Source organism: Zalophus californianus, chromosome 6 (assembly GCF_009762305.2).
Source record: "Zalophus californianus isolate mZalCal1 chromosome 6, mZalCal1.pri.v2, whole genome shotgun sequence".
Taxonomy (NCBI): Eukaryota; Metazoa; Chordata; class Mammalia; order Carnivora; family Otariidae; genus Zalophus; species Zalophus californianus.
In genome coordinates, this window is record NC_045600.1 from 11,008,011 (window position 1) to 11,035,929 (window position 27,919).

Sequence of the window (27,919 nt, forward strand, 5' to 3'; positions counted from 1 at the left end):
CCTGCTGAGTTGGATACAGTCTGTTTTAGCCCTAGAGCATGCAGTCCTCAATTATAGAAGCGATTGTACTCCACTAAGGGTAGATTTGGGAGGCTTTCTAGGTGAACTTCCCCTCTGTTTCCAGGATTTCAGTTAACCAGGGGCTCTTTAAAATTACTATGGTTTTCTTGAAAATACCACATTTTCATCTAAATCAAGTTCATTCTCTTCTATTATTTTACTGGGATGCTTCTGAGATATTTCGGTTTACAAATTTTAGCTGAGAATTACTTGCACAGGGGTCTCCAAAAGAAGTTCAGCATCCTGCCCGTGAGGACCCACACCTGGAGGGTGCCAGGTGCTGTGGTCCGGCCGTGAGAAACCCAGACGCTCCCCAAGACTCACAGGTCTCCATGTGTCTGAGCTCTTTTCCTCTTTCCAACTCGGGCTCATCCATATTTTTCAATTTGAAAGGGTAAGGGAATCATGATCTAGTCTAGGTTTCTGAAAAAACATGCGAAATAGAAAGTTTTCTAAATTCCATCTTTTCAATTGCTGTAAAATCAGTATCATTTTTTTATTTTAATCATTTCACTAATAAGTTCCATTCTGGCCTTTCCCCCTTCATGTGTCACTAAGGCGATTATCTATATTCTGTAATCATCTTAGGTTTAACTGTGGACTCTCAAGATAAAAGCTAAGGGGTTTTTTTTTTGTAGGAGAGCTTCTTAAAAACCTAAAAAAGAAAAATGAATAAGTCAGTGTGTGCGTTCCTGTACTTGCAGATGACCCCTGGAATGGTGGGTGCCAGCCAGCTCCTCAGCCATGTCAGGCTGTACCTTTCCTCAGTTCATTGAGGAATATTTCTTGGGTCCACTCTTCCCAGCAGACAGAGCCAACAGGATACCTATTCTCAGAAACTCTGGACTCGCCAGAAATGACTTTTGTCCTAGAAACAAAGCAGTACAGAGCAGTAGGAGGTTATCATGGGTGAGGGAAAGACCTGCTTGACATGGCCCAGGAATGAATGAGGGGAGAAATATATGCCAGATTCAATGCCAGGCACTTTATGATTTTTTTCCTTTAATCAATGAATTAGATAGTATTTCCTTTAATCCTCTGTGAATTACATACTGTTATTAGTGCCATTTTGTCACAGATGAGAAAACCAAAGCACAGAGAGATATCAAGTTACTTGTCCAAGGTCACACCCCCAGTACGTCAGTAAGAGCCTAGGCTTAAACCCAGATGGTGTGGCTCGAGAGCCGGAGTTCTCAACCATGGAAACATACTGCACCCCAGAAAGGATGGTGACCCAGGCGGGGGGGTGCATGATGTGCAGGGTGTGGAGGCGGGCATAAGCGTGGCATTTATTTGTTCCGCAAACATGTATTCATGCAATGAGTAACTTCTAACCGCTCAGTCCTGAGGTGACAGTAATGAAAGACACAGCCCTGTCCCATAACGGTTGTAGGGTGTCGAGGAATAAAAGACACTGGATTATTACAGAGGTGAGCCTGGGGATCTAACTGGCCCTGGGATGGGGAAGACTTCATGTGGAAGGGACCTTCAGAGTGAGAGTGCAGGTCAAGGGAAAGTGAGAACCACAGGGCAGGGAGGAGGGGTGTCGGGGGAGGGTTTCCAGGAAGACGCACCGAGGAAACAAGCTCCCGGGGGAGTGAGAGGGGCGTCTGGCCCTCACAGGGCGGGCTGCCAGTTTTGATCATAGCGGCCACGGGAAGCTGCCAGAGTTGTAAGTAGATGTGTGTGTGCCACGTTCCCGGACTGCAGAGGAGCTGCGGTGGGTCAGGAGACCAGGCAGGAGGCTGGTGCAGCCTTCCCGAGAAGAGCCCAGACAGCCAACAAGACGAGGGGGAGGCTTCTGAACGTGATTCTGAATATGGCATGACTGCTACAGGAACCAGCCCCTGCTGGGTGCGGGGAGAGCAGGAGAACCTAGGTCAGCAGAAAGACGGGAGTTTCATGGTGGCCATGTGCACGTGGCCATGGGGTGCAAGCTAGGAGCTCAGGTGTCCAAGCTGGGGGTGCTAGGTGGGAGTTGGCCACATAGGTGGCTGACGTGGACAGCCTCGGGAGTAGGTAGTGTGGCTTTGGGGGGAAGGTTTGACATGAAAAGCAGGCCCAGTCAACTTGGAGGAACTCCAACCTTTACAGTTCAGCTAGAGGGAGCCTCGGGCCAAGGCGGCCTACCAGGTAGAAGGAAAGCAGCAGTGTGGGGCTCCCCGAAGGCCACCCCTTAAAAAGCAGGGAATATGATCTTCAGAATAGAGGAAGTGAAAGAAGTGAAACACAAAACCACGCATACGTATGCTCCCACTTGTGGAGAAGACACAGGAGGTCTGCAATACACTCGCATATCGAATAAACCTGAAAATGTCTGCAAGGACCTGTGCGAATGTTGCCAGGATGGCCTCGAGGTGCACCGTCATCGGGTGGGGACTTAATTGTATACATTTCATCCTGGTCAAATTTTCAAGGTACGTGTACATAATTACCTTTTCAAGTTAATTACAAGTAAGAGATTAGGGACCAATTCCACCCCTCCTCAAAAGCTAACCCAGTGGTTGCTGCTCAGAGATCTGGGAAGATCAGGCCCAAAAGATGCTCTGGGCTGGCAGCACGGAGGAGGCCAGTGAGGCTGGCAAGGGCGGCGTGGCAGCGAGCCGCGGCGAGAGGCCGGGGCAGATGGAGGTGAGACTCAGACACACACGGAGACTAGCCTGAGTGGCTCCGGCGGGGGAGGGTTGCAGGGGACGGGGCTGGAGGGGCCGTGAGCTGTGGGGGGACTGGGACGCCACCAAAGCTGGTGCTGTCCTCTTCACCAGCCACCCTGTCTCTTCATCTCCGCTTGCGACACAGGTGCAGCCTGGCTGGGGCGTACCCCCCACTCGAGAGCTGCTGACCCCATCCACATGGAGAGGAGGCCAGCTCAGCAGAATTTGTTCTTAAAACACCCCCCTCCTAATCCATCTGCTTTGTGGGAGCGTTCGGTAGTTCATCTTAGAACCCTCGAGGGACCGCTGGTGAAGGTGCCCCGTCCCAGCTACCAGAACCTACCACCCCCCCTTAACGGTACCGGGGCAGATGAACGGGGACATTTGGTCCTTTCTAGTATTTGGTCTTCCTGTACAGAACGACAGTAGCATGCCGCTTCCGCAGAAGTGATCCTCGGGTCCCCGGATCCCCCCTGTCACGTTTGCTCAGCTCGTCTGGGTTTGAAGCGTGCTCCCTTTGACAGAAAGGATGGAAGTGAGGTGCATGGTTCTGCCCTCTGTCACCTGCTAACCTTGCACTGTCCCCACTCCAAACGCAGCTGTATGCATGACATTGATAATGACATCGGGATTTGTCATGGGCCTCACTTCAGTGACCTCTTACATGTCCCTCCATCTGCATATTTCTGGCCCATGGACCCCTTTTAGTCTCTGAACACCCCCACACACACCTCCCCCGAGCTGGCCGGTCCACATAGCCATGCACGTTTCCACAAATGCCGGCCCTGAGCTTTGCACCAGCGCCAGGGTGAAGATGTCCTCTTCTGAGGTCTCCCCAGGCGGGGAAAGCCTCGGCTCTGGGGGTGAGCATCACTTGTCTCTCGACTTTGGGGAATCTGCTGGATGGCGGCCGGGCTTCGGAGGGAGCGAGGAAGCCGAAGCCAGGAAACCCGAGGGAGGAAGGGCTCGTGTTCCCAAGGAGGGCCTGCCTAGTGAGGACCGTCACCAGGGTGCCAACCAGGGCACAGCCAGGCATGAAGGACCTGGGGCTAAGCACTAACCCTCAGGGTCCCCATCCTTAAGTGGTGTGACAGCAGTTTGCTTGTTGAGCTTTGATGGTGGGTTTGTGACTTCTCCTCCTAATCCTCGAGGCACCCTGAGCCAAAATCTTGCTGTTCCCATTCTCAGAGCAAGGGCTGCTGTGAGGCGCTGTGGGCAGCTGCTTCCTTGTGCACACTCCTCCTGAAACCCTTCACCCTTACACTATTCAGCTACATAAACATCCTCCGTATCCAGAGTCTTCTCTTGGACGTACCATAAATATCTCCCCACCCTCTGTGCCTGAACGAAAAGCAGTCGTTCTTCCCATTTCTGCATATTCCCAACAGATGCACCCAAACCCCTGAGAGACCAGAGTGCCCCCCACTTCCCACCGCCCCAGGGCTGCCCAGACCTTCCACGGCCCTCAGGACCCTCCGCCATCCAGCCCGTTCGGCTCCATGGAATCCCTGACCCCAGCCGCAGGGTGGCCTGCCTATGGTGTTCTGCTGCCGCCCCCCGCCCCCGACACCCTCCTGCTCCTCTTCCACCTCAGCGGGGTCCCAGCTCTCCCAACACCCTGCAGCTTGCTCCCAAGAATGGGCTCCTTCCAGCACTTTCCATGGGCTGAGGGTCAGCACGGGTGGTGCGTGGCGGCCTCTCTCAGTAGCGCCTCCCCCCACCTGCCTGTCCCACTCCCACCGCGGCGCCCGTCACCACGGACATTCCTTTCATGCCCTGGGGCCTTGGTTCAGCCGCACCACTGTGCTGTCCATCCACGTCCTCACCGAGTCCAGCTACCTGCTCTTCGTCTCTGCCGCCCACACCATGACACACCTTCCCCTGGTCTCCAGAAGGGCTCGCCTTCGAAATCCTCACCTCACTTCCTGCTCCCAGGCCGCCCTCTCCCCCGTCCAGGTCCTCCCGGATGCCCCTCCTGTGCCTGTTCTGGGACTCTGGGCTCTGACCTCCTTCCTCTCCACTCCTGGGCGGCCCAACCTCCCCCAGGCGCCCACCTCCTCCCCTTGTGCACCTTGCCAGCCATCCTCCTGGCCAAACTCCCGCCATAAACAATGGACACATGATCTCCTGCGCCTGGACCCAGCCTCGGGGGACAACTGAAGACCATTACACGACCACAGTCCCCATGGTCCCCAGGCTCTAGGCTCGGCTTGCCCAGCCCTGTGAGTCAGCCCTCGGCTACTCTCCCCAGGGCCGCCCTCCTACCTTCCCCCTCCCACCTTCCCGACGGGCCACCCTCCAGCTCCCTGCTTGCTCCTTGGCCTTGCGGGCCAGATGCCTTCAGATGGACACTCCCTCAGCTTTGGCCTTGGACCAACACCCCACACACATCCCCTGCCCCTCTGGTGCCAGGAGGTGGCCTGGCCCTCCTGCCACCTTGGCTCCGGAGTCCACCCTATCCTGTCTCCTAACGGCCCTCACTTGGTCAGTGATGCTCTCACCTCTTCTGGGCATCACCTCCTCACACTGCACTTAGTCGCCCTAGTGTCTCTGACCTTTCAGCCGCATCTGCCAGGCCCGCGTCCTCCAGCTGCAGCCCGCCCTCCTCCCTGGGCTTCCAGGGCTCTGCGCCCCACCCTCCCCGGCCACAGCCGCCGGCCCCACCCACCACATCTGGCCTGGCCCCCAGCCACCTTCACGGCCATAGATGGGGGTGGGCAGGGCACTTGGGAGCACTCTCGACTGCTGGGAGTTGGTGTTAGGAAACAGGCAGGCAAGACTCTGCCTACGGGCCCGCCTCTGCTCTCCTTCCTCTTGCTTGGGAACCAGCTACCCAAAGAGGGCAGAAACTCTGGAACGTCCTCCGTCAATGGGGCAAGCCAGCTGAGCAGGAGGGACCCTGTTTGTTTGCCCTGCAGCTGGGGGCCTGCCAGCAGCTGAGTCTGGTCAATCCCCTCTCAAGAGCCCAACACGCCTTCTCTCAAATAAATAAATAAAACCTTAAGAACAAAAACCTCACTGAATCAAACCCACAGCCAGGGTCCTGCCTCGCTCCCACCGAGTGACCTTGGGCTCGTCTCTGCTCCTCTACCTTGTCTCCTCACGGCCACTCGGTAATAGTGATGGTTACCACTTGGTTAACCATTAACCATCACCGTCTGCACCGGGCCCCTAATTGTCGCCTCAGCCCGGCGAGGCACCTCGTGACCCCAGTTTGGCTGACGAGGAGCCCGAGGCTCTGAGGCCGGTGCTCCCAAGGGAGATCCTGGCGGGTCTGCCCAGCCTCGTGCTGGAGCGCCCCCCTCTGCCCTAGTCCCGGAGTCTCATGGGAGCCTCACCCTCTGGCGAGGACGCTGCCCTGGTGGGTGGCAGGTCTCACTCCCCCGCAGGCCTCTTTCCCACTCAGCTGCCTGCCGTGTGCCCCTCCCCCGGCCAGCGGGAACCCAGGGCCTGTGCCCCCACCCCCACCCCCGCAGCCTGGGCCGCCGGGAAGGGCTGTCCACGGGCGGCGGGCGGCCTGCACCACAGGCCGGACAATGGGCCCACAGGCCGTGCGTGGGCTTTCCAGCCACCAAGAGGACGTCCCCATGAGTGGTCAGCCCGCCTCACCTGCTTCGCTCTGCCTGGTGGGCCCTGGCCCTCCCTGCTCTCCCCTGTCACACCCTTGCAGGGCCAAGGCTCCACGAGCTCTATCTGGGTCACCTTCCATTCCCGCCTCTCGCCTGGGGAGGCTGAGCTGGAATCAGGTTTCCCGGAGGGTGTAGCGAAAACTCCCCGGACTGGTTTAGGCCCCAGAAGCGAGTCCGGTTCTGTTGGGTGAGTCTAAGCCAATTTACCAAAACCAAACCAAGAGAAGGGTCAGTGTCACGCCCCAGGACAAAACGTGGCATCCTGCGATTGAGGCAAAGGCTGTCAGCACCTTCCTGCATTTCCGCCCAGAATGTTCCACTGGTCCCAGGCGGCCCGCTTCGGCGCGGCCGGGCGGGAGCGGTGGGCTGAGCGGGCCCGGGGTCAGGCCTGCCTTTGATCCCGGGTCACCTGGACCAGCCGTGGACCTTCTGCTTTTTGGAGCCTCAGTTCCTACATCTCATATTCTTAGGGTCACTGTGAGAGTGAAGTGAGATCATGTTCACAGAAGCTTCCAGCTCATGGCCGAGCTCAGCGCCGCCAGACACTTGCGAGCGTGCCCGTCTGCGTCATGATGGAGCTCCTGTCCCAGGCCAGGCATTGGGCCAGCCTCCGGCACTTTATTAATGAGCTGGAAAGACAGTCCCTGACTCACAGGATTTATGGTTTAGTGAGGAGGGCAGACATTAAACAAATAAACCCCCAAATAGATCACCGCTGCCCGAGCTAAGGCCAGGACAACGTGCAACAGTGAAGAGCGTCTCAGGTCTCTTGGTCCAACCCAGGGAATGAGATGAGTGACTTTTGACTCTGCAGCTTTTGTAAATAAACCTGTGGAGAAGGTGCATGTGTCATTCCAAAATAGCTCCTTATTTTCCCAGTTGCTGCCATTTTACTCAGAGCTGCAGGCCTACTGACTGGGGTGGCGCTCTCCTGAGGGAGCTGAGAGAACACTTCACCACACACGGGACGTGCCCACCCCCCACCTGTGGCCCCCAGCGGGCCTCTGACAACGGGAAGAGTTGTGCCCTGAGGCAAGAGCGAACGGGACGGTTGGCAGAGCCCAGGCCCCGGGCCCCCAGGACCCAGCCTCCCTTACTCCACAAACAGGGCATGGGGCAGAGTGAGACAAACTAGATGGGTTGGTTGTTAGCATGGTTAATTTTGTGTCAGCTTGGCCATGGGGTGCCCAGATGCCTGGCTCCCATGACATCTCCCAGATGAGGTGAGCATGAGAATGGAGGGACCGAGTACAGCAGTGGAGTATGGGTACAGTCCCCTCTGCTGAGGTTCTGAATAGAACAAAAAGGCGGAGGAAGGGAAAACGGACTCTCCGCCTGACCGTCTGAGCTGGAACACAGATCTTCTCCTGAACTGGGAGAGCCCGTCAGCTCTCAGCTGCCGGTTACATCACGGGCTCCCCTCGGTTCTTGGGTTTTCCGGCTTGGGCTGGAACTACACCAGCAGCTTCCCTGGGTCTGCAGCTGGCAGACAGCAGATCGCAGGACTGCTCAGCCTCCATAATCGTGTGAGCCAATTCCTTGTCATATATACTGGGTAATACATGTCGTATACATGCATGTGTGTCCCTTTTCTCCAGAGAACCCCAACACAGCTGTAAAACCTTTCGATCTAACTGCCCGTGTGCTGTGTTGAGGAGCCTTCAGGCCTGAGGCAGACGCCAGAGAGGGAAGCCAGGAGGCTGAGATGTGAGTGGAGGGAAACAGAGTACCATGAGCCGCGGGCCCCACACGGGAGGAAAGACTGAGGAGAAATCCAGGTGGGGGGCTCCAGGTGGGGGAGTCAGGGCAGAGCTGCCAGGCCACGTGCCCAAGTGCCATGAACAACTCTCCCACTCCAGCTAGAGGAATCCCTGGGAGAAGACCGAAGATGTGGATGGGAGGCCAATGGAAAAGTCCAGAAGCAGCAACTGGCCTTTGTGTTCGGGAAAATACGTCAAGGACTGGGGGGTAGGGGATGAGTGCCTTGTGAGGCAGCCAGCATTCTGTCGCTCCAAGTGAACCATGGAGGTGTTCTCTGCTGCAGAAAAGTCTGCCGGTGGCACAAGCTTCGGACAAGGCTTAATCCAGTGGCTCGATGTCAGAATCACCGAATCTTTCTCTCCTCTTTGCCTTCCAGGGTGTCGACTCCCTCCAAAGGCTGACCCCTCCAGTGCGCACAAGATAGATGCCGGCGGCCGGGAGTGGCGTGGTCAGTGCCCCTCAAATCACATGGCAGGGAAGTGGCGGGGCAGAGCGCGCGCTGAAAGTTGGGGCACTGCCCCCAACGGCATGGAGACATGGGAGCCAAGTGGCCAAGACTAGCACAGGTCTCCTGTGAGGACCATCCTTGAGGGAGGGCCTCCCGTCCTGACAGAAGGGGAGGGTAGGTGACTTCTCAGGTCCCTTCCAATCTAGGGATCCTGGGGTTGTAAGCAGACGACACACACTATCTGACGCCCAGTGGTCCTGGAGGGGAGGGGGGCAAGTGAGGTACCTCTGGCTTTGGCCCAGGGCCAAATGCTCCCTGCCTCCTCAGGCCAAGGCACGCCTCCAGCAGCCGCTTCAAGGTGACCTGACTGGGAGACAGCCTCCCTGGCCCCTGGGAACTGTGTTGGTTTCCTGTACTTCCCACTCCTCTTCACTGGGAAGCCCAGCTAGGTCACTGCGAAGGCCCTGCAGTACTTGGATGGCTCTCAATTTCCTCCTGCCCCACTAGGGTCCTCTGGGAGCTGGGAGAGCTGCAGCTTTCCTGGCACTGAGGATGACAGAAGCCTGAGTCTTCAGACACACGGGCAGCTTCGGGGCTGTAGACAGCACTTCATTCACGTCTGGATAATTCCCACAGCAGCAAGAGCTGGGGTGAGGCCAAAGATGGGCCTCTACGTTGGCGCTTAGGTGTGTTTTCATGTTTACTTTTGAAATAATAGCGACCATGTGGGCGGACCTCAACTTTTCCCCAGACCGTGGGCTCCTGGCCTCTCTCCTTCCACACGGAACTGTCCCTGAACACATTGCCATCGGTCACAACCCAAGCCCTTTTCTTTGTTCCCCTGCTCATCGAGGCCCCAACGGGAATCACAGACCCTCCCTCGCAGGAGGGGTTGCAAAGCCAGGGTGGGTGCAGGGGCCCCGCTGGTGGACCTCAGATGAGGCCACATCTCCTAGAACAGCAGGAGAGAAGTTAACCAGTCCCTCTGCTTGGGCAGGACCCCAAGGCAGGAATGGCTGCTAGAATACTCACATTATATTCATTTCTCTTATGAGAAATGAATTGGGGGGAGGGGCGGGGGCGTCGTGCACACTTAAATAGGATGAAAAACAACCTGGAAAGCCACCATTCTGTTGAACTGGTTTTATTTAAATTTTACAGAAACCTGATTGAAGTATATCATTGTAAGTCCAGTAACAATTCTACAAAAATGTACATACGATGGCCAAGTTCCTTAAAAGCAACTAATCCCATATTCTTGTTTTGCATAAAACATGCATTTATGTCAACTGCCACACGTTGGCCAAAATCCATCTCCACAAGAAGAGACAGTCCATTGTGGTCAATAGGAAAACTGGTTGTGAACATAGGTTAAAAAAAAAAAAAGAGGTTTTCTGGTTAATGTAAAAGAAGGATCAGTACCTTTCGAGAGGAGCCCTTCCGCCCTGGAAGAAGTGTACTTTGTGCGGCCTGGGACAGCACAGCCTCGAGGCACGGCCCTGACCGGTCCTGGGAGCCCGGAACCCTGGGGCAGTTCAAGCCGACGCCGGGGGAGCCAGGACCCTGCAGGCCACCGCAAGGCGTGGCGCAACCCCGCGCGGGGCGAGCACAAGTCCTCAGCCTCGGACAAGAGCCCCCAAAGCTGGGGCCTGTTTGCCATCTCAGATGCCCCGAGCTTGGCAACCTCGCCTCTCTACAAGGGCCAGCTCAGGGCGCACAAGCGTCTCCTGTGGCCACAGGCCCTTCTAGCTCCACACAGCACTGCTGGCAGGGACCTGGAATTAAGAAGCTTGACGCAGAAAACCAGGGCCTGGACCATTTCTTTGAGGCCCTGATGGTCTCTGGGCCGAGTTCATCTCATCCAGGGGCTGGTATCGGCCACCACTGGACCCACACAGGGAAAGGAATGCAACCTTGTGGCCCCAAAGCCTCCGATGCTTAGAGTCCCATACCTTAAAGCGTGTCATCTATGGTGGGCAGCGACCATGTCGCTCCCGAGGGAGAGCAACCGAGGGCTCTGTGTTCATCAAAGGTATTTTCCACATCGACTGAGGGCCATCAGGAGATTTCAGACCAACTGAAAGGACTTCCCCTCAAATATAGGGTTTTATACAACCGTCCACAAGGTTCTTCAAAAGCAGATCTCATGGTCCTTAGAGAATCAGCGTGGACGTTAACTTTTATTTACATAAAGCTCATCATTCGTGCAGCCTCGGGCCTCCTTTGGAATCTCTAACACACCGTCTGCCTCTTCCGAAACAGGGCACTCACTGCCCTGCTCACTACAAGTAAGCTAAACCAGTATCTTTTCTTCAACACAGATTTTAGGGGGAAAATAATTTATTGGGATTCTAAGAAAACTTTCCTAACAGAACAATATCAAAATAGGTCCGTTTTTTACTATACGCTTATGAATATCCCTGATAATATAAAGAAATCCAGAGGACTTTGTAAACCACCAAGATTTCACAGGGTAGTACCCGGTCTGTTTTCTAGGCAGCAGAAAAGGGACTAGTACACTGGCGAGTTTTCTCCAGGAAGTCCTGTGAGCACTACAGTCCTGAAGTTCTAAGATTCTAGTGCCAGGAGAATTGTGAATGAAATTTTCACTTGAAATTTATTAGTAAAAATCATAACAAAGGTTGGCTTCCTCAATCCTGCCACCGGCCAATCTCCCTGCCTGTGACAGACATCCAGCCCAGAGAACCATTGGCCCTTGGCTCCACTGGAGGCTGGGCCCAGGAGAAGCAAGTTTCGAGATGCCTCTACGCGGTGACCACGCTGGAGAAAGCAGGGATGTGGGAGAAGAGGCAGACCAGGCCTGAGGAAGCGCTGACCCAAGGCACCACGATCAGAGGGGTGGGGGACCTAGTGGGGTTCTGGCGGGCAGGAGGAAGGCTCCTGCCATGCCCCGCAGAGCAGGTCCCAGGACACAACAGCTCTGTGGCAGGGGAGACACGTTCAGGAGTTAAAGAACAAATCATTAGCAAAGAAACTAGTTTACTTTCTCAAAACCAAATCAAACTGCTTAAAACTTCGAGGCAAATAACCTGGGGCTTATTTGGTAGTCGGGTGGCAGGCCTGTGGTCTGCGGAATCGGAGGGTGCGGGTTGTGAAATCAGCACCCGCGCTACGGCTACTTGTGGCTGAGGAGGAGAGGAAGCTCAAGGCTGGAGGGGAGGCCTCTCCAAGGACAGGCCGGAACAGGGCCGGGTGTGCGGTACGCCCCTTTTATTCCTGGCACAGCAAGCGGCCTCTGCGGAGGCGCGGGACAGAGAAGGCGCCGCCCCCATCTAGCTACAGTAGTACTGCACGCCATCCACCCGTCTTCTCTTCTTTGACTGAAATTCTTCAAAGAACTGCTGGATGTCCTCTCTCTTCACAACCTGTTGGTGAAAAGCACACATTAGGAAGGGGCTCCGCATTCCGGAACAGCAGTAACCGGTCAGGATCTTCACAAATGAGGCAAGCGAGGCGGCCGGTAAGAACACTTTGAACGTGGACTTGACTACAGTGCTCCGTCTCACAGCCGCGGGCCTGCTTGGGGCCACACAGCCAAGAAGAGCAGAGCAGTGCCGACTTGGGCTTCCTCCCACGAAATGAGACAAAAGCAGCACCTAGCTAATGGCGTCGTTGGAAGATCAGATCAGATCTGATGCCGATAAAACACCGCCTCTTATTAAGAACACTGCCTTAAGTAAGTTCTTAATAGACATTAGTTGCCGGCGCCTGGGTGGCTCAGTACGTTAAGCGACTGCCTTCGGCTCAGGTCATGATCCCGGGGTCCTGGGATCGAGTCCCAAGTCGGGCTCCCTGCTCAGCGGGGAGTGTGCTTCTCCCTCTGTCCCTCCCCCGGCTCGCACTCTCTCTCTCTCTCTCTCTCTCTCTCTCTAATAAATAAATGAAATCTTAAAAAACAAAACAAAACCACAAACCATTTGTTGAAAAGCAAGTGGCAGAGTCAGCATACACTGAGCACCCGGAGGTCTCCCAAGACCACTGCCCTCTCTTGTGACCACAGCTGTCTCTTGGGAATGTCCTTCAGCTCTGTGTGAGTGCCCAAAGAAAACAAAGTCTGTTTTCCCCTGAGATTTGTGTTTTCTTCTTTACCAAAAAAAACTCTGCCCTCTTCATGAGTCCAAAATTAGAAATGTTTGCTACGTAAAAAGAATAATTGGCCAAAAATAAAGAAGCACTATGCTTAGTAAATGGAATATCCATTTTATGCAATGAGAAATTTATCTTCCATTTCACTGGAAAAAGGATTAGAGCATCATACAAAGGTGTTTATGATATTAGCAAAGTAAAATGTTAGAAGTAAGAAAATAAGAGCGACAAAATGGATGAAAAAGTAAAGTGGGACCACCTGGAAGGAGTCCCTGCTCACCCCAAGAATGTCTAGCCAGCTGATCTGACCTCCAGCTGATCTGAACTAACTGCCCCCTGAAATCCATCAAAACAGGTTTGTGAATTTACTTTTTAATTACAAAGGTAACATATTGTTATGAAGGAATGACGGTGGAATGACGGTGGGGCAAGGAGAGGGAGGGAAAGAGAAAGAGAGAAAGAAAGCCTGGGGAATGCAGGTAAGCAAGAGGGAGAGAGGGGGGGAAGGTTAAGTGGATAAATACTTGCATATAAAGTGAAACTGTCGCCCTCACTCCCCAAGCGTAAGTGCTGCTAAGGTACACAGCCATGCCAACTTGGATGACTTCCTTGGGGTGAGGTAAGATACTTAGTCCTCTACGTGGAAGAACAACACAGACTAGAAACTGATACACCAGCTTCACAAGCACCAACGGTGAAACAGCTGGTCAACCAGTGAAGAATCAGAACCGGTAACAGATGCAGGATCTAGGTGGCTAATCCACTCGAGACGCTGAAACTCAAAGCTCTATTGTATTTGCTGAATGGCTTGGAAATTCACCCTTACAAAAAATGCTAATATATAGGACACTTGGAAATTCCAATTTGAAGGAACTGTCCCTACAGTGGATCACCAATACTAAACACTGAAAGGCAAGAAAAGAAAAGAAATTTTCCTGCAAGGATGTTGGGAGAGGTGACCTAACAGCACAAAAACAGAGTGTGCAATCTTAAGCTTCTAGACCCTCAAATGGTCACAGCCAACATGCAGAGTAAAAATGTTAAAGAATAAATACTGGGGGGGCGCCTGGGTGGCTCAGTTGGTTAGGCGACTGCCTTTGGCTCGGGTCATGATCCTGGAGTCCCGGGATCGAGTCCCACATCGGGCTCCCTGCTCAGTGGGGAGTCTGCTTGTCCCTCTGACCCTCTTCCCTCTCATGCTCTCTATCTCTCATTCTCTCTCTCTCAGATAAATAAATAAAATCTTTAAAAAAAAAAAAAAGAATACTGGGGATCAATAATAAATCATCTTATTGGTTTTTCTCATACATTTTGTAGTTTCTAAGTGTTCTTTCTTTTATAGTCAGACACAAACATAAAATAAAAGGCAGTCCCTCATCTGAGAACATCTAGAACTTATCTGTACAAATACAACCAAAGCAGATTAACCCTATTGCAGCTTAAGGTTCTTATTTGTTTTTTTTTTTAAGGTTCTTATTTGTTTTTGTAAAGATCTAGTTACTAATGTCATGGAACAAACAATAAAAAATATTTTCTGTCTTTTTAAATCATCACATCAGATAAAAAAATCATCTTAGACTCATAAAAAGCGGCCCTAGTGATGACAAAGATTCTATGTTGAGGATACAGGTGAAGATTTTGAATAAAATTGCTTGTTCTTTCTTTTACGTGATTTCAAGTGTGTGTTATAAAACCAATAAAGAGCCTTGTGACCACAAAATGCACAAGAGCAGAAGGTACAAGATCAGACTCAAGAACACACATGCTTTGACACATTTGAAAGACCGCAAATGTCCATGAACAGCGCAGAGGTTGAGAGACACCTGAAACTAATATAACATTGTGTGCTAACTATACTTCAATAAAAAATAGTTCCAAGGTTAAAATAGTTACACCTGTGACCTTTCTTCATTATTATTATTTTTTTAATAGGCTCCACACCCAGCATGGAGCCCAACATGGAGCCCAAACTCATGACCCCGAGATTAAGACCTGCAGCGAGAGTCAGATGCTTAACCGACTGAGCCACCCAAGAGCCCCATGAGCATTCTCAGTTCTAGCAAGAGAGAAGTGTGAGTCTACATTAACCAGAGGAACAGGAATAACTGCAGTTAAAGTGCTGCTGAGAGGCAGGAGGCTGAGAATGAAGAACATTCTCTAAGAAATGAGAATACTACTACATAGAAAACTCTTAACTTTTGACTTTACAACTCATTTTGCAGAAAGGCAGCACTGTGACCCTGTCCAGATATGCAGGCAGCTCCAAGTTCTTGCCACCTTTAAGAGCGAGGAGAAAGTGGTCTCTGGCAGCCTGGCAAAGACTCCTCCCAACACAGCAAGTCTCAGCACACTTCCTCAGCAGCGGCCAGAAACACACCTGACTTGATTTCTGTGTCTGGACACAGCAGAGCAAACTGTCCACAAGGACAGTGTTAGGCCAACAAAAAAGTTAAATTTTGTTTTATATCTGCCTGTGGAGGATAGAAAAAGTATTTCAGAAAAGACATTCTGTCACAAATGTATGAACAGTAAAGAGCTAGGAAGTATTTGTAAATTCATCTGGACGACTATTTTAAATATTACACATTTTAGAATCAGTGTCACCCTTAAAAGTATATAGTCTCTCTTACTAGCAAGAAAAATGCCCCAATTTTGAAGTTCTTTTATTCTAAACTATAGAATCCAAAGTCCAAAAAGAGGGGTCTGGCATTAGTTTTTCCTTGCCTGGTCATTTCTCCTTCCTCCTCCAAGGATCTCTGCTTGAATGTCAGGATGGGCAGAGTCAGGATGGCTGACGTCCTGGCCTGCTCCTCAGCTATTCGAACTCTCTCCAGACTGTATGTGGCCGCTCTGCCCCTCATTCCCTCCAGCGCAGGGCTGCGAAGAACTCCCAGCATGGCCAGACCCTTCTTCCCCCACCTCTCACTGATTTCCCTTAGTTCTGCCTGCATTCACCACCCAAGTATCCAGTTTAAGATACACGGTCATTTCTTCATCCAAGAAAATAGTTTATTCAGAACATACAGGGCTACGATTAAAGTTAACTCAACATACCGTGCCTTCATCAGCAAATCTCTTGAGATAGTCTTTAAGTTCAGTCTTCAAGTCATTGTATTCTAAATCAAAACAACAAAAAAGGTAGTAAACTTTAGACAAGTCATTTGCTTTTAGAAACAAAGTACTTCTTTCCCACTAACATTTGCATAGGTTAATACTTTAAACTTTTCTCTAAGTGAAACATGCATAGAAACTTGCTCCCATGGGGTGCCTGGGTGGCGCAGTCAGTTAAGGGTCCAACTCTTGGTTTCAGGCTCAGGTCATGATCTCAGGGTCCTGGGATCAAGCCCTGCATCAGGCTCTGCGCTCAGCACAGAGTCCGCTTGAGATTCTCTCCCCTCTCCCTCTACCCCTCCTGCTCATACTCTCTCTCTCTAAAATAAATAAATTAATTTAAAAAAAAAAGAAAGAAACTTGTTCCCAATTTCTCCCAAGTTCTTTCATTTTGATATCTAGGACCCTACTTCTTTAAAAAACAAACAAACAACAAAAAAACTCAAAAAAAAAAAAAAATCCTCAGGCCCAAAAAGATTAGCTAAGAATTTTTTAAAGGGCTTCCTATCTCTCTGGAATCCTAGTAGTTGAAATATCTTGGACTTGTCAAACATTAAGTTTTAAAACTCATTCACTCACTTAATAGTTTCTATTATGTATGAGGCACCCTGAGGCCTACAAAAATCTTTCAGATGCAGCCTCCATTCTCGAAAAGCTTTCAGTCTAATAGAGGCAAAGGAAATTCATCAAACAGTTAAAAATAAAAGACAGAAATGATCACTGCCACCGAGGTGGTGGCATCGAGCAGAGACCGGCTGGGATGGAAATGACCAAAATCAGCTGGGCATGCTGGGGTAAAATTTGTAAAGGCCTGCCATGAAGGACTTAGGGATATTTTCCCCTCTGGTGGTTTCCTGGAGCAACCTGAACGACTGTCAAAAAGAGGACCTGTAATGTTCAATGAAAACTATTTCAATGGATGGAAAAAGATATTGATTTTCTATTACTCTTTACTCATACATCTACCATGAATCAAAAGAGCACACGTCAAGGTTTCTCAAAGCACGTAATGATTCTAGCACGTGACTATGACTCTGGTAACAATGGCTCAATACCCAGCAACACTACAATTAGGCAAGTGTAATTGAAGGCTACTTTGTAATTCCAATTTTAAACTTTGTTTGTATTAAATGAAAACAACAGGTATTAGTAGTCCTCCCTATACATATTTTAAGAGTGAAGGAAACCTTATGAACTTCGTGCATTTTTGTTCAATCAGCAGTTACCGCAAATAAGTTCCACTTGCTGGACTCTGTCCATGCTGTTAAGGGTGTCCATTAAAGGGTCTCTCCTGTCAGCTGCCTGGTCGACCTTGCCCTTGTTTTCATAAGCCAGAACTGTGTCATATTCATCAGTCAGGAACAGGACATCTAGCTCGCCATACATTTTCTTCAAAAAATAAAACCGGGTTTCCCATTAGAACTGTATGTCATTCTCAGAAAGTCAACTTCATGAGAATCACTAAAAATTTAATGTTTTTAGATTAACTGCCAGAAAACCTGAGCCTTTAGTACAGAACTGCTTGAGTGATTTAGTCTTCTTACCCAAATCTCTTCTAGGAACCTCCCAACTTCCCAGTAGGTGCTGAGGGTCTAAATAGATCTTTGTTTAAAAACTGCAGACTTACTGTAACTTTCAGGCAATTTTTATTTCCAAGCAAATTCTATGACATTTCTATTTTCCACTAAAATGAAGATAAGTAAATAGAAAGTGCTATGTAATTCTGAATTTCTTCTGCAAGCAGACTGCAAGTAGCATTTCATAAATTTGCTTAATATAAAATATCTGAGAGCTCTCTACAGTCTTAGCTTCACTTTCCCAAATATATTTTCCAGATGGCCCTGTCTGAGGCATCAGTCCAGAATAAACACAGTAACAGTGACCCTGACCCAGAACTCACCATACAATCATCACAGGTACATAACTTGCTGCGCCAGTTCACGGGCCAATAGGTGGCAGTGTCTTTCTTTAGAAACCGCTGAGCATTAAGCTCTTGAAGTCTGCAGCCAGGCTGTGATTCCGGGTTGAGATGTTGATTCTTAAATGCTGTCTGAAAGAAAATTAAATTTTGAAGTGTGTTTTTTACACTATCACAGTTTTCAGAGCTCAGACTGTAGAGAGGAATTTCTTTAGGCAAAGGGTACAGCTGAAATCCAAAGCTACGGAGCTTCCAGCATTAATTTTACTTAAGCTTTCTTTCTTTTATGGGTCATACTTCGTATGTTACCTGGAGATCAGATTCAGAACTAGAGCTGGTACATGGTTCATTAGTCTGCTCTGCTTTAACTTCCTTGACAGCATCCTGTCCAGGTTCTGGAACCTCCTCTTTGAGGGTACTATCTTGATGATCTCCATTTTCAGGTTTGATGACTTCCTGATCACCTATTCCATCAACATTCAGCACCAACCCATCATCCTCTGCAGATACTTTGGTTACTGTGGGTTCAATGAAAAGAAACACACACATATCCAGAGGTCCATTGAACAGTGAAATCATTTAGTCTGATTAAAAAATATTTCAGAATCTGGAAAAAGAGAAAGTCAACCTTAATCTCTGGAATAAACAGAAGGGAATTATCAACTCTTTTTTAGGTTATGCCTGCCTAATCCGGAGTTCAAAACAATTGAACAGTTCATTTTTTTTTAAAGATTTTATTTATTTATTTGACAGAGACACAGCGAGAGAGGGAACACAAGCAGGGGGAGTGGGAGAGGGAGACGCAGGCTTCCCACTGAGCAGGGAGCCCGATGCGGGGCTCGATCCCAGGACCCTGGGGATCATGACCTGAGTCGAAGGCAGACGCTTAACAACTGAGCCACCCAGGCGCCCCTGAACAGTTCATTTAAAAATGTCAATCGCAGGCGACCTGACTGGCTCAGTTGTTACAGCATGCAACTAGATCTTATGGTCATGAGTTCAAGCCCCACACTGGGCGTAGAGATTACTTATATAAAAACATCTTTGGGGCGCCTGGGTGGCTCAGCCAGCTAAGTGTCTGCCATTGGCTCAGGTCATGATCCCAGGGTTCTGGGACTGAGCCCCTCATCGGGCTCCCTGCTCAGCGGGGAGCCTGCTTCTCCCTCTCCTCCCCACTCGTGCTCTCTGTTGCTATCTCTGTCCCTCTCTCCCAAATAAATAAAATCTTTAAAAATAAATAAATAAAAACAACAAATTAAAATGTCAATCACTACTTAAGCACTTTATATATAAAGGAAAAAGAAAAACACTGCAGATGGTAAAAAGAGGTGGGACACCTCAGGAAGCAAGAAGCAGTGGGAAGAGGTTTAACTGCAAACACAGGTGGTAGGGTAGTTTTGAAAAAACCAGCTTTTCTTTATGAGAGGAAGAAATGAAAAAGAATGGATATAGAGGCAGAAATAATGTTAAAGAGAGAAGAGGGGTGCCTGGGTGGCTCAGTCGGGTAAGCTTCTGACTCTTGGTTTCAGTTCAGGTCATGATCTCGGAGTCCTGAGACCTGCGTCAGGCTCTGTGCACAGCATGGCAGTCTGCTTGGGACTCTCTCCCTCTGCTCCTCCCCCCACTTGTGCATTCTCTCTCTCCCCCCGCTCAAATAAATAAATCTTTTATTTTTTTTTAAAGATTTTATTTATTTATTTGACAGAGAGAGACACAGCGAGAGCAGGAACACAAGCAGGGGGAGTGGGAGAGGGAGAAGCAGGCTTCCCACTGAGCAGGGAGCCCGATACGGGGCTCGATCCTAGGACCCTGGGATCATGACCTGAGCCGAACGCAGACGCTTAACGGCTGAGCCACCCAGGCGCCCAAATAAATCTTTTAAAAAAAGAGAGAAGAGGAATGATTAGGGAGCTCGTGTCAGATGATGGCATTCTGATTTAATGGGACATGAGGCCATCTGTTGACAGATGGAAGGAAATGGAGGGAGAGGGGGAGGATCGATGAAGAAAACCCAATGCATGAGAAACAGACACAGGTCCAGTGGAAAGTGAGAGATGTAACTGAAAAGGGTATGAAAAGAAAGAAGACACATCCAAGTTTAAGAACTTTGAGACAAATAAAAAGAGCAGGGTGAGATTTTAGGCATGGCTATGCTGTTTGTGGTGCGTATGGTAAAATGTTCCCTAAAGGTGAGAAGGGCAAGACATTATGAGGTCAGAGCAGCAGACACTATGAGTAACTGCCACTCAAAAAATAAATTAAGTAACACATTTACATTACCAGTAAAATAAAATATTTAATGCCTCAAGACCATTCATTGCTGATTAGTTGTTTCACGCCAATTTCTTAAGTGTATAATAAAAGCACTGGGTAGCAAACTATACCCCACCCGTTCCAACCAATACAATGTCTTCCATTTAAGAACAACTTATTTTGGTTCTATTTATCTTTCAAAGGCCCATTCAAAAACTTCCTCCTCCATTTTCCCTAATTCTGGTCTCATCCAGCCTCTGTGTCATGCTATTTAAGTACAAATTTGTTCTTGTTTGTCTCCCAACCGATCTATAAGCACCTTGTGGAGAAGGAAGGTATCTCACACTTTTTCTATACCTCAGAGTCCCATTAAAAACAGTTGCTAAAAGACTCTTAACCATAGGAAACAAACTGAGGGTTGCTGGAGGGGATGGGGGTGGGGGGATGGGTAACCGGGTGATGGACATTAAGGAGAGCACGTGATGTAATGAGCACTGGGTGTTATATAAGACTGATGAATCACTGACCTCCACCTCTGAAACTAATAATACACTATAAGTTAATTAATTGAATTTAAAAAGAAAAAAAAAAAACAGTTGCTAAAAATTCTGGACTAAACACAGAAATGTCAGGAGCCCAGGTCTGTGGCACCCCACCACCAGAGGGACACATACCTGCCAGCCGTGCAGCATAAGCCCACAAGAAGGAGCAGCGCTTCATACACTCCTGGCACACCATCTCCTGGAAATCGCCACTCTCAGGGGGAATGGCACCAAGATGCTGCAAATACAGGAAACTGAGTGTTTTTCTTGTGGTCTCCAAGCCGTCCAAGATGCTCATTATGTAATCAATAAATACTGCAAAAGAACACTGATCGTATCTTTATAGTTTATTTTTGGAAGAGTAATTATAAGGTAAAAAAATATAACACAATTCAAAAAGAAAAAATCTTTTCTCTTTTTGTGAAGACAGTGGCTTTAAAAGGTAAAAGCTTTCCTTACCCTCCCGTGGAACCAGTCCTCACAGACTACACACTGGATCATTTCATCCGGAATCTAACACGGAAAAGCAGTTTGCATGTTAATGATTACAATGAATTCTGGGACACAGAAGTAAATCTGGCAAACAGTAGAACTAGATACTAAATAATTCTCTACCAATTCTGTGACACTGCTATCCACATTCCAGTAGTCAAGGGGACAGGGAGAAATAGCGGGTCACGGGGTCAGAGAAGTTCACTCTCCAGGAACCCGTCTGCAGAAGGGTTACATTGAGATGAGCACTTTGGAAGCAACCATCAAAGCTCATTCACTTCCGTTACTTGGCATCTGACTCTCACAAAACTTTGTAAGTAACAGCTTCTCATTTTATCCATAAATTAAGGCCTAGGGAGGTTAAGATGAATTGACCAATGCAGAATGTGACAACCCCACATTCTTCAACCCCTTCATTTTATTTAAACTGAAAAGTAAATATCATAAACAGCCTTTTGACAATATGGACAGCAAAACTTCCCTAACTTGAGGGGCGCCTGGGTGGCTCAGTCATTGGGCATCTGCCTTCGGCTCGGGTCATGGTCCCGGGGTCCTGGGATCGAGCCCTGCATCGGGCTCCCTGCTCTGCGGGAGGCCTGCTTCTCCCTCTCCCACTTCCCCTGCTTGTGTTCCCTCTCTCGCTGTGTCTCTCTGTCAAATAAATAAATAAAATTAAAAAAATTAAAAAAAAAAAAACTTCCCTAACTTGAATTAGTTAAATAATTAAGTAATTAAATTCTGGCCCCAGGAAAACGATATACCAAAGGGCATAGACTGTTTTTGGAATGGTTTTCCTTTCATTCCCAGGCTTTCATATCTACTGATTAATATCCCAATGTTGTTCTGTCTTTTCCCTATTATAACTTCTTAAAGGGAAAAAAAGCATATATATCTTTATATATGCCCACATATAGACCTATACACACACACATATAAAATATATATATATGTAGCAGTTTTATTCTTTCTCTGCCTTGACCAATTTATTCAGCATCTTATTTTTGTCTTTTAACAGTGTTATAACACCTTACCCCATACCTTAAAATATCCAGTTTTAAGATTTTATCTTTGTTAACTCAAAGATATTTTCAACTTGTTCCTCTACATAATTTGGTTCAATAATTACAGTTCCAAGACAACTAGAAAGCAAGGAAGGCAGAAGCCTAATTTTTCTAAACATAAAAGCACTCCTTCGTATCAGTAAATACACAAACAAAAGCCAGTCAAAATATGAGCCAAGAATATGAAAGGACAATTCAGATAGGTTATTAAATATGTCCAATAAACTCATGAAAGATACATAATCTTACTCATGATCAGTAAAAGGAAATTTTTATTTTTTTAAATTTTTTTAAAGATTTTATTTATTTATTTGAGAGAGAGAATGAGAGAGAGAGCGAGCACATCAGAGGGGATAGGGTCAGAGAGAGAAGCAGACTCCCTGCCGAGCAGGGAGCCTGATGCGGGACTTGATCCTGGGACTCCAGGATCATGACCTGAGCCGAAGGCAGTCGCTTAACCAACTGAGCCACCCAGGCGCCCAGGAAAAGGAAATTTTTAAAAGATACTGCTCTTCATCTATCAAGATGGCAAAATTTAAAAAGGCAGCTAATATGTCAGCCTGACAAGAGTATGGGGAAAAGCACATTATCACCTACTGTCTGTGACTGAACTCTTTTGGCAGACATGATCGCAACTGTAAATATAAATATCCTATGTCTCATTGGTTCTACGTCTGGGTATCCATAAATACTTGCAGGAATATACTCAGTCATATTACTGTATAAGGATGTTCACTGCAGCTTTCTTTACAATACTGAAAAATGAGACACCACTGATCTGCGACAGAACATTTAGGTAACTAACTTACAGCATGTCACATTATGAATACTTGGCTGCTATCAGAACAAGGTGGATTTGGATTTGTGCTGTTTTGCATGCAAAGATGTCTGTGATAAATGAGAAAAGCTGCAGAAGTGAATGTACTGAATTTTCACTTTTGTTAAAAGGAAACTACAAATTGAAGCACACATCCACTTACGTGGGCACAGAAAGAGGTCTAAAAACATATACCCCCAAAAGTGTTAACATTGGTTATATCTAGGAAGAAGATGGAGTGAGAAAGAAGAAAAGCTCTTTTTAAATTGTGTATACTTTAAAAAAAATTTTTTTAATGTTTAAAAATTTTGTATATATTGAAATCTTTAAGAGGATTCAGTCTGTACACCCCATTTCTTTTCTTTCAGGGAAGCAAGAAGTTGAAGGTCATTTTTTGGACAGTGTTTGGGGGAGTGGAGCAGGCAGGCAATGAGAGAGAGGAAGGAAGAAAGTGCTGGCCTGGAGAAAGTCCTGTCCAATATTTCACTCTCATGGTGTAGAGTGAGAATAGTCGAGATCTGTACCAGTTACAGCTCCAGCCCAGACTCCTAAGAGAGGATAAACCTAGAATCTTCTCATAATCCCCAAATCCCCTCTGAACAGCTACAGAGATCCAGACTGGACAACAGGCCGAGGAGTGAAGGCTAGAGGTATTAACCTCCAATCAACCTCCAATTCTCTTACCTCATCATCAGGATCAGGATAAGGTCTCTTACAAATGCAGTACAATCCAAAAAAGTTGTCATTGTATTTATTGCCAGAATTTATCTTTGCTTTGTCCTAAAAGAGATTAATTTCAATATATAACATGGTCTAATTTTAACTATAATCTCAGGCATCATGAAAGTATAAATTATCATAAATTTCATACAAATATCACATATATGACATATTTATAATACATCATCAGTGTAATATAAGATATAATAAATAACATGAATATAATGAAATATAAATATCATAAATTTCCTGTTGCATGAAGTCAATGCATTCAATTTCTACATTAAATATCTTCCTCCCCAAAGGTTGGTCTTTAACTTTCAAAGTTCAAAAAAAAAGAATTCACTCCTATTAAAAGGATACTTTTTCTAGGATATAGAGAATAAATAAAATTAATTTTTTTGTACCTTCTCTGTAGTAATTGGGGGAAACCAAATATGTCCATAACAAAATGCTGATAAAAGTTAATTATATTAATGATCGACCTATGTAAATGAACATTGGCCTAGAATTTCGAAGTACTTCTTAATGCCCAGCTGTGATTGCCAAAGCTCCCAGGTTACGAGAAGGTAAAAGGCAGGCAAGGAAATTGCCTAAAAATAACCTTCAAAGGAGGGAAATAGCAAGTATGACTGAACAATGTAAAATCCCTTACTTTCTACTTAATTTCAGATACTTCAGTAAACGTTACTGTGTAAGTATAGTTATTAGACAAAAAGTAGTGAAAAACTCCTGTGTTCATCTAGCTCACATTCATTATTACCAAGTTTTTTATTGTTTTTAAAGTCATACCATTTGCTTTAAAAGCCTTAAACCATGAGCACAACCAACATAATCAAACCTGAATTACTTTAAAGAATATTCCCACCAAAATCTTTCATATTAATTACAATCTGTAATGTAGGGTCTGAACAGGTTAGTTTTCCAACAAAATAAAAAATAGAATACAGTCCAGGGGCGCCTGGGTGGCTCAGTCGTTAAGCGTCTGCCTTCGGCTCAGGTCATGATCCCAGGGTCCTAGGATCAAGCCTCACATCGGGCTCCTGCTCAGCAGCAAGCCTGCTTCTCCCTCTCCCATTCCCCTGCGTGTGTTCCCTCTCTCGCTGTGTCTCTCTCTGTCAAATAAATAAATAAAATCTTAAAAAAAAAAAAAAAGAATACAGTCTAATACTGATTTGCCTATTTGCAAAGAATAAGCATAAGAACTTCTTTTTTGGAACATGTATAGTTTTTATCCACTCTGGCAAATATCAGTCTCAGCTATTTTCTTTTTTTTTTTAAAGATTTTGTTTGTTTATTTGACAGAGAGAGAGAGAGCAGGAACAGAAGCAGGGGGAGTGGGAGAGGGAGAAGCAGGCTTCCTGCTGATTCAGGGCTTGATCCCAGGACCCTGGGATCATGACCTGAGCCGAAGACAGACGCTTAACGACTGAGCCACCCAGGCGCCCCAATCTCAGCTATTTTCAATGCATTTTTAGTTACAGTGTGTACTTACAGGAAATAATTTGCATTCCAAATTTTTAAACTTGCTGTTTCCACAATCACAACGAAAGTTTCTGGAAAAAATGAAGAAGAGCCGATTTTAATTTTTCTTTTAAATCTAATGAGTTACTCTTTAAATTAGTATCATAGCCCCTTCCCTTTCAATTCGTTTCTAGGATCTAAAAAGTGGCCTTGGTCGCTATTCCTGTAACCAAACTGAAATTTCTCCAAGCACATAACAATAAAATATTTACTAATTCTGAAAATTAACATGCACAGAGACAAATATTTATATCACACATACACAAACACACAAGTAAAATAATGGCAAAAAAGGAATGACTAGTTTGAATTTATACAATAATTTTATTTTAAAAGGCCCCTGGAAAAACTGTTCTCTCCAATTATATTATAGGAAACAATTACACTGAGTTTTACCAGTGCACAACTACTTTAAATAGAAAAACAAGAAAAACAGTGCAGGTGGGAAAGAATCCAAACATTTAAAAAGCATTCAGTGCCAATCTCTGACTGTCTTTACCTTTTTGTGTATAGCTCAAATAGTTTATGACTTCCATGACATTCATAACTGCAAGCTAGGCAAATTCCTGCTGGTTCTTCTCCCTCTGGGGTGCAAGTACTACAGGCATATAGTGCTTGTCTCTTTACTGAGCCCTAAAAGACAGCCCCAAAATGGAAAGAGAGAATAATTACACAGGAGAGTACCAAAACACCATTGCATGTTTCAAACCGCTGTATGTGTCCTACAGTAGTGCTCATTTTCATACAATTTTTTCTTAAAATGATAGTTTTAAATTTCCAGCCAGCTGAAAATAAGAATAAGCTGGCCTGCATCAACATTTTAACACATGAAAATATAGGAGAATGTGTATAGGTTTATGTTAGCAATATCACACTTACAATTCTGGAAAATACTTGTGACTCCACCAAAGAGAAAAATCAATGCATTAAAAGAATCCTTTTGATTTTAGGAGATGCATGCTGAAATATTTAGAGCTTCATGATGTCTGCAACTTATTTTCAAATGATTCAGGGAGTAAAGTGTATTATATAGAGAAGAGAGATAAAACAAATGTGGCAAAAAATGAATACATGTAAGAAGTATACAGCTGTTCACAATATTATTCTTTCAACTTAATCTGTAGATTTAAAATTTTTCAAAATTAAAAGTTGAAAGAACAACAGGCAAAACTTAGAGATCTTGAGAGTGGTTATCCTTCTCTAGAAAGGAGGGAGACAGAGAAGCTTCTGGGATGCCCGTAATGTTCAATTTCTTGATCGGGGAGGGGGGGGGGCGGCAGGTAGTAGGTACATACATATGTTCACTTTTTTCGCCAAGCCATAGACATGATTTGTGTGATTTTCCACATATTTTACTACAGTAAAAAGAAAATTTTTAGGAAGTCCGTTTTATAAAGCTAACTACATTTCAAGAAAAGCTTACACACACTTTTTTTTTTTTTAAGGAAAGCAAAGAAAAAGTTGTTTTAGTGGTGACGAAAGGTTTTAAAATACCGGCCAACATCTGGGACTATCTGCAGATACCAGGTTAATTCAACAGTCTAACCACTGTGCAGGGTAAACTCAACCGGTCAACGATGACAACTGGTATTATGAGCTCAGTCCGCACCACATAATGGCCCCAAGTCTCTCAGCTCATCCCCCAATGTTCCACGCATCCCCCAGAGTCTAAGTAACCTTAGACTTAGGAAGAACCTCTAAGTTCTTCCTACCAATTCTCATCCCGTGTAGTTTCCTTCTACCCAACTTGCTCCATTTTTGTATCTAGAAATACAGGATGAGTCACCAAACACTACAACGCACCCCCTCAAATCCTGATTCATAACGTCTTCCAAATGCCAAATTTACCCTTCAAGCAAATCCTCTCCTCTCTTCCCCTCCTTTGCCAGTGCCACCTGCTGTCGTGGTTCCGGTCTATTCCCACGGGGGGCGGGGGGCGGACGACTGCAGATAGACACTGTACTTGCTTCGTCTCGCCAAAAAAACTACAAGCTAGCACTTGTCAAACTAAATTGTAGGGGATTAGCTGTCAAGGATCCCAGCCCAGGGGGAGATTTTCAAACCCAGAGCTCTCTCCTTTAACTCTGCTTTGACTCTCCCACTAGGTTCCTAATAAACACTCTTAGGATGGGAAAAGTAAGGACAAAGATGTCGGTATCTAAGAGGTCACGGGGACAGTTTCTGAAAAGCAGACGAGGCACCGAGGAGAGACGGGAGAGGAAGGAAAGAGCAGGGGCCCCAGGGTCAAAGCCTGGAGAATCCTGAGAGACCGGACGAAGGAAGACCGAGGAAGGAGGGGGGCCCTGCTGGCTACAGGCTAAGAAGGACCCAGGAGGCTGAGGTTTAAGGGCAGCTGGGCCTGGGACGGGGAAGCCTATCACAAACGGCGGCCCCGGACCACCAAGGGGGAGCCGGGCCGCGCAGGCGGGAATAGGGCAAGTCAGGTCGGGTACCGGAGGTTCGGCGGGAGCCCGGGGCAGGCGAGGCCCGGGCCGCGCGCCCACCTGCGAGTAGGAGCACTTCTCGGAGTCGCTGCCGCCCAGTACGGCGCACGCCTCGTTCTCCAGCTCCTCGTCCTCCTCTAGAACGTCGACCAACGATACCACCGGCTCCAGCTCCGACTGCCGTCCAGCAGACCCCTCCGCCCCAGCCATTCTCAACTGTCAGCGGGACCGCGGCTCGGCCCGGCGGAGGCGGGAAAAGCGGCTGCGAGAGGCGTGGCCGGAGGAGGCGGGGCCCAGTGCTAAGAACCAATCCCAAAGAAGGGAAGAGAAGGAAGGAGGAGGAGCGACTTCCGACAAACGGAAGTCACTCCTCTCCCT

At 47.5% G+C, this 27,919-nt stretch overlaps 1 protein-coding gene across 1 annotated transcript; it reads right to left on the reverse strand.

The window, feature by feature from the left end:
• Window positions 1–11,535: 11,535 nt before the first annotated feature.
• UBR7 (ubiquitin protein ligase E3 component n-recognin 7) lies at window positions 11,536–27,790 on the reverse strand. The gene is made up of 11 exons (XM_027571129.2): window positions 27,602–27,790; window positions 25,597–25,730; window positions 25,069–25,129; window positions 23,538–23,633; window positions 20,943–20,996; window positions 20,616–20,721; window positions 17,998–18,206; window positions 17,671–17,820; window positions 16,997–17,159; window positions 15,714–15,775; window positions 11,536–11,938 (listed from the first exon to the last, which is right to left on the reverse strand). Exons 1-11 carry the CDS (start codon window positions 27,749–27,751, stop codon window positions 11,846–11,848), a joined length of 1,278 nt encoding a protein of 425 aa, XP_027426930.1. The 5' UTR covers window positions 27,752–27,790; the 3' UTR covers window positions 11,536–11,845.
• Between the last annotated feature and the right edge of the window lie 129 nt (window positions 27,791–27,919).

Excerpts from the sequence above, each read along its gene's own strand:
- UBR7 (XM_027571129.2), bottom strand. The coding sequence starts at position 27,751 with ATGGCTGGGGCGGAGGGGTCTGCTGGACGGCAGTCGGAGCTGGAGCCG. Across the intron at positions 20,997-23,537 it reads ATCCTGATCCTGATGATGAG|ATTCCGGATGAAATGATCCA; the intron begins GTAAGAGAATTG and ends TTTCCGTGTTAG. Across the intron at positions 11,939-15,713 it reads GATTTGCTGATGAAGGCACG|GTTGTGAAGAGAGAGGACAT; the intron begins GTATGTTGAGTT and ends TTTCACCAACAG.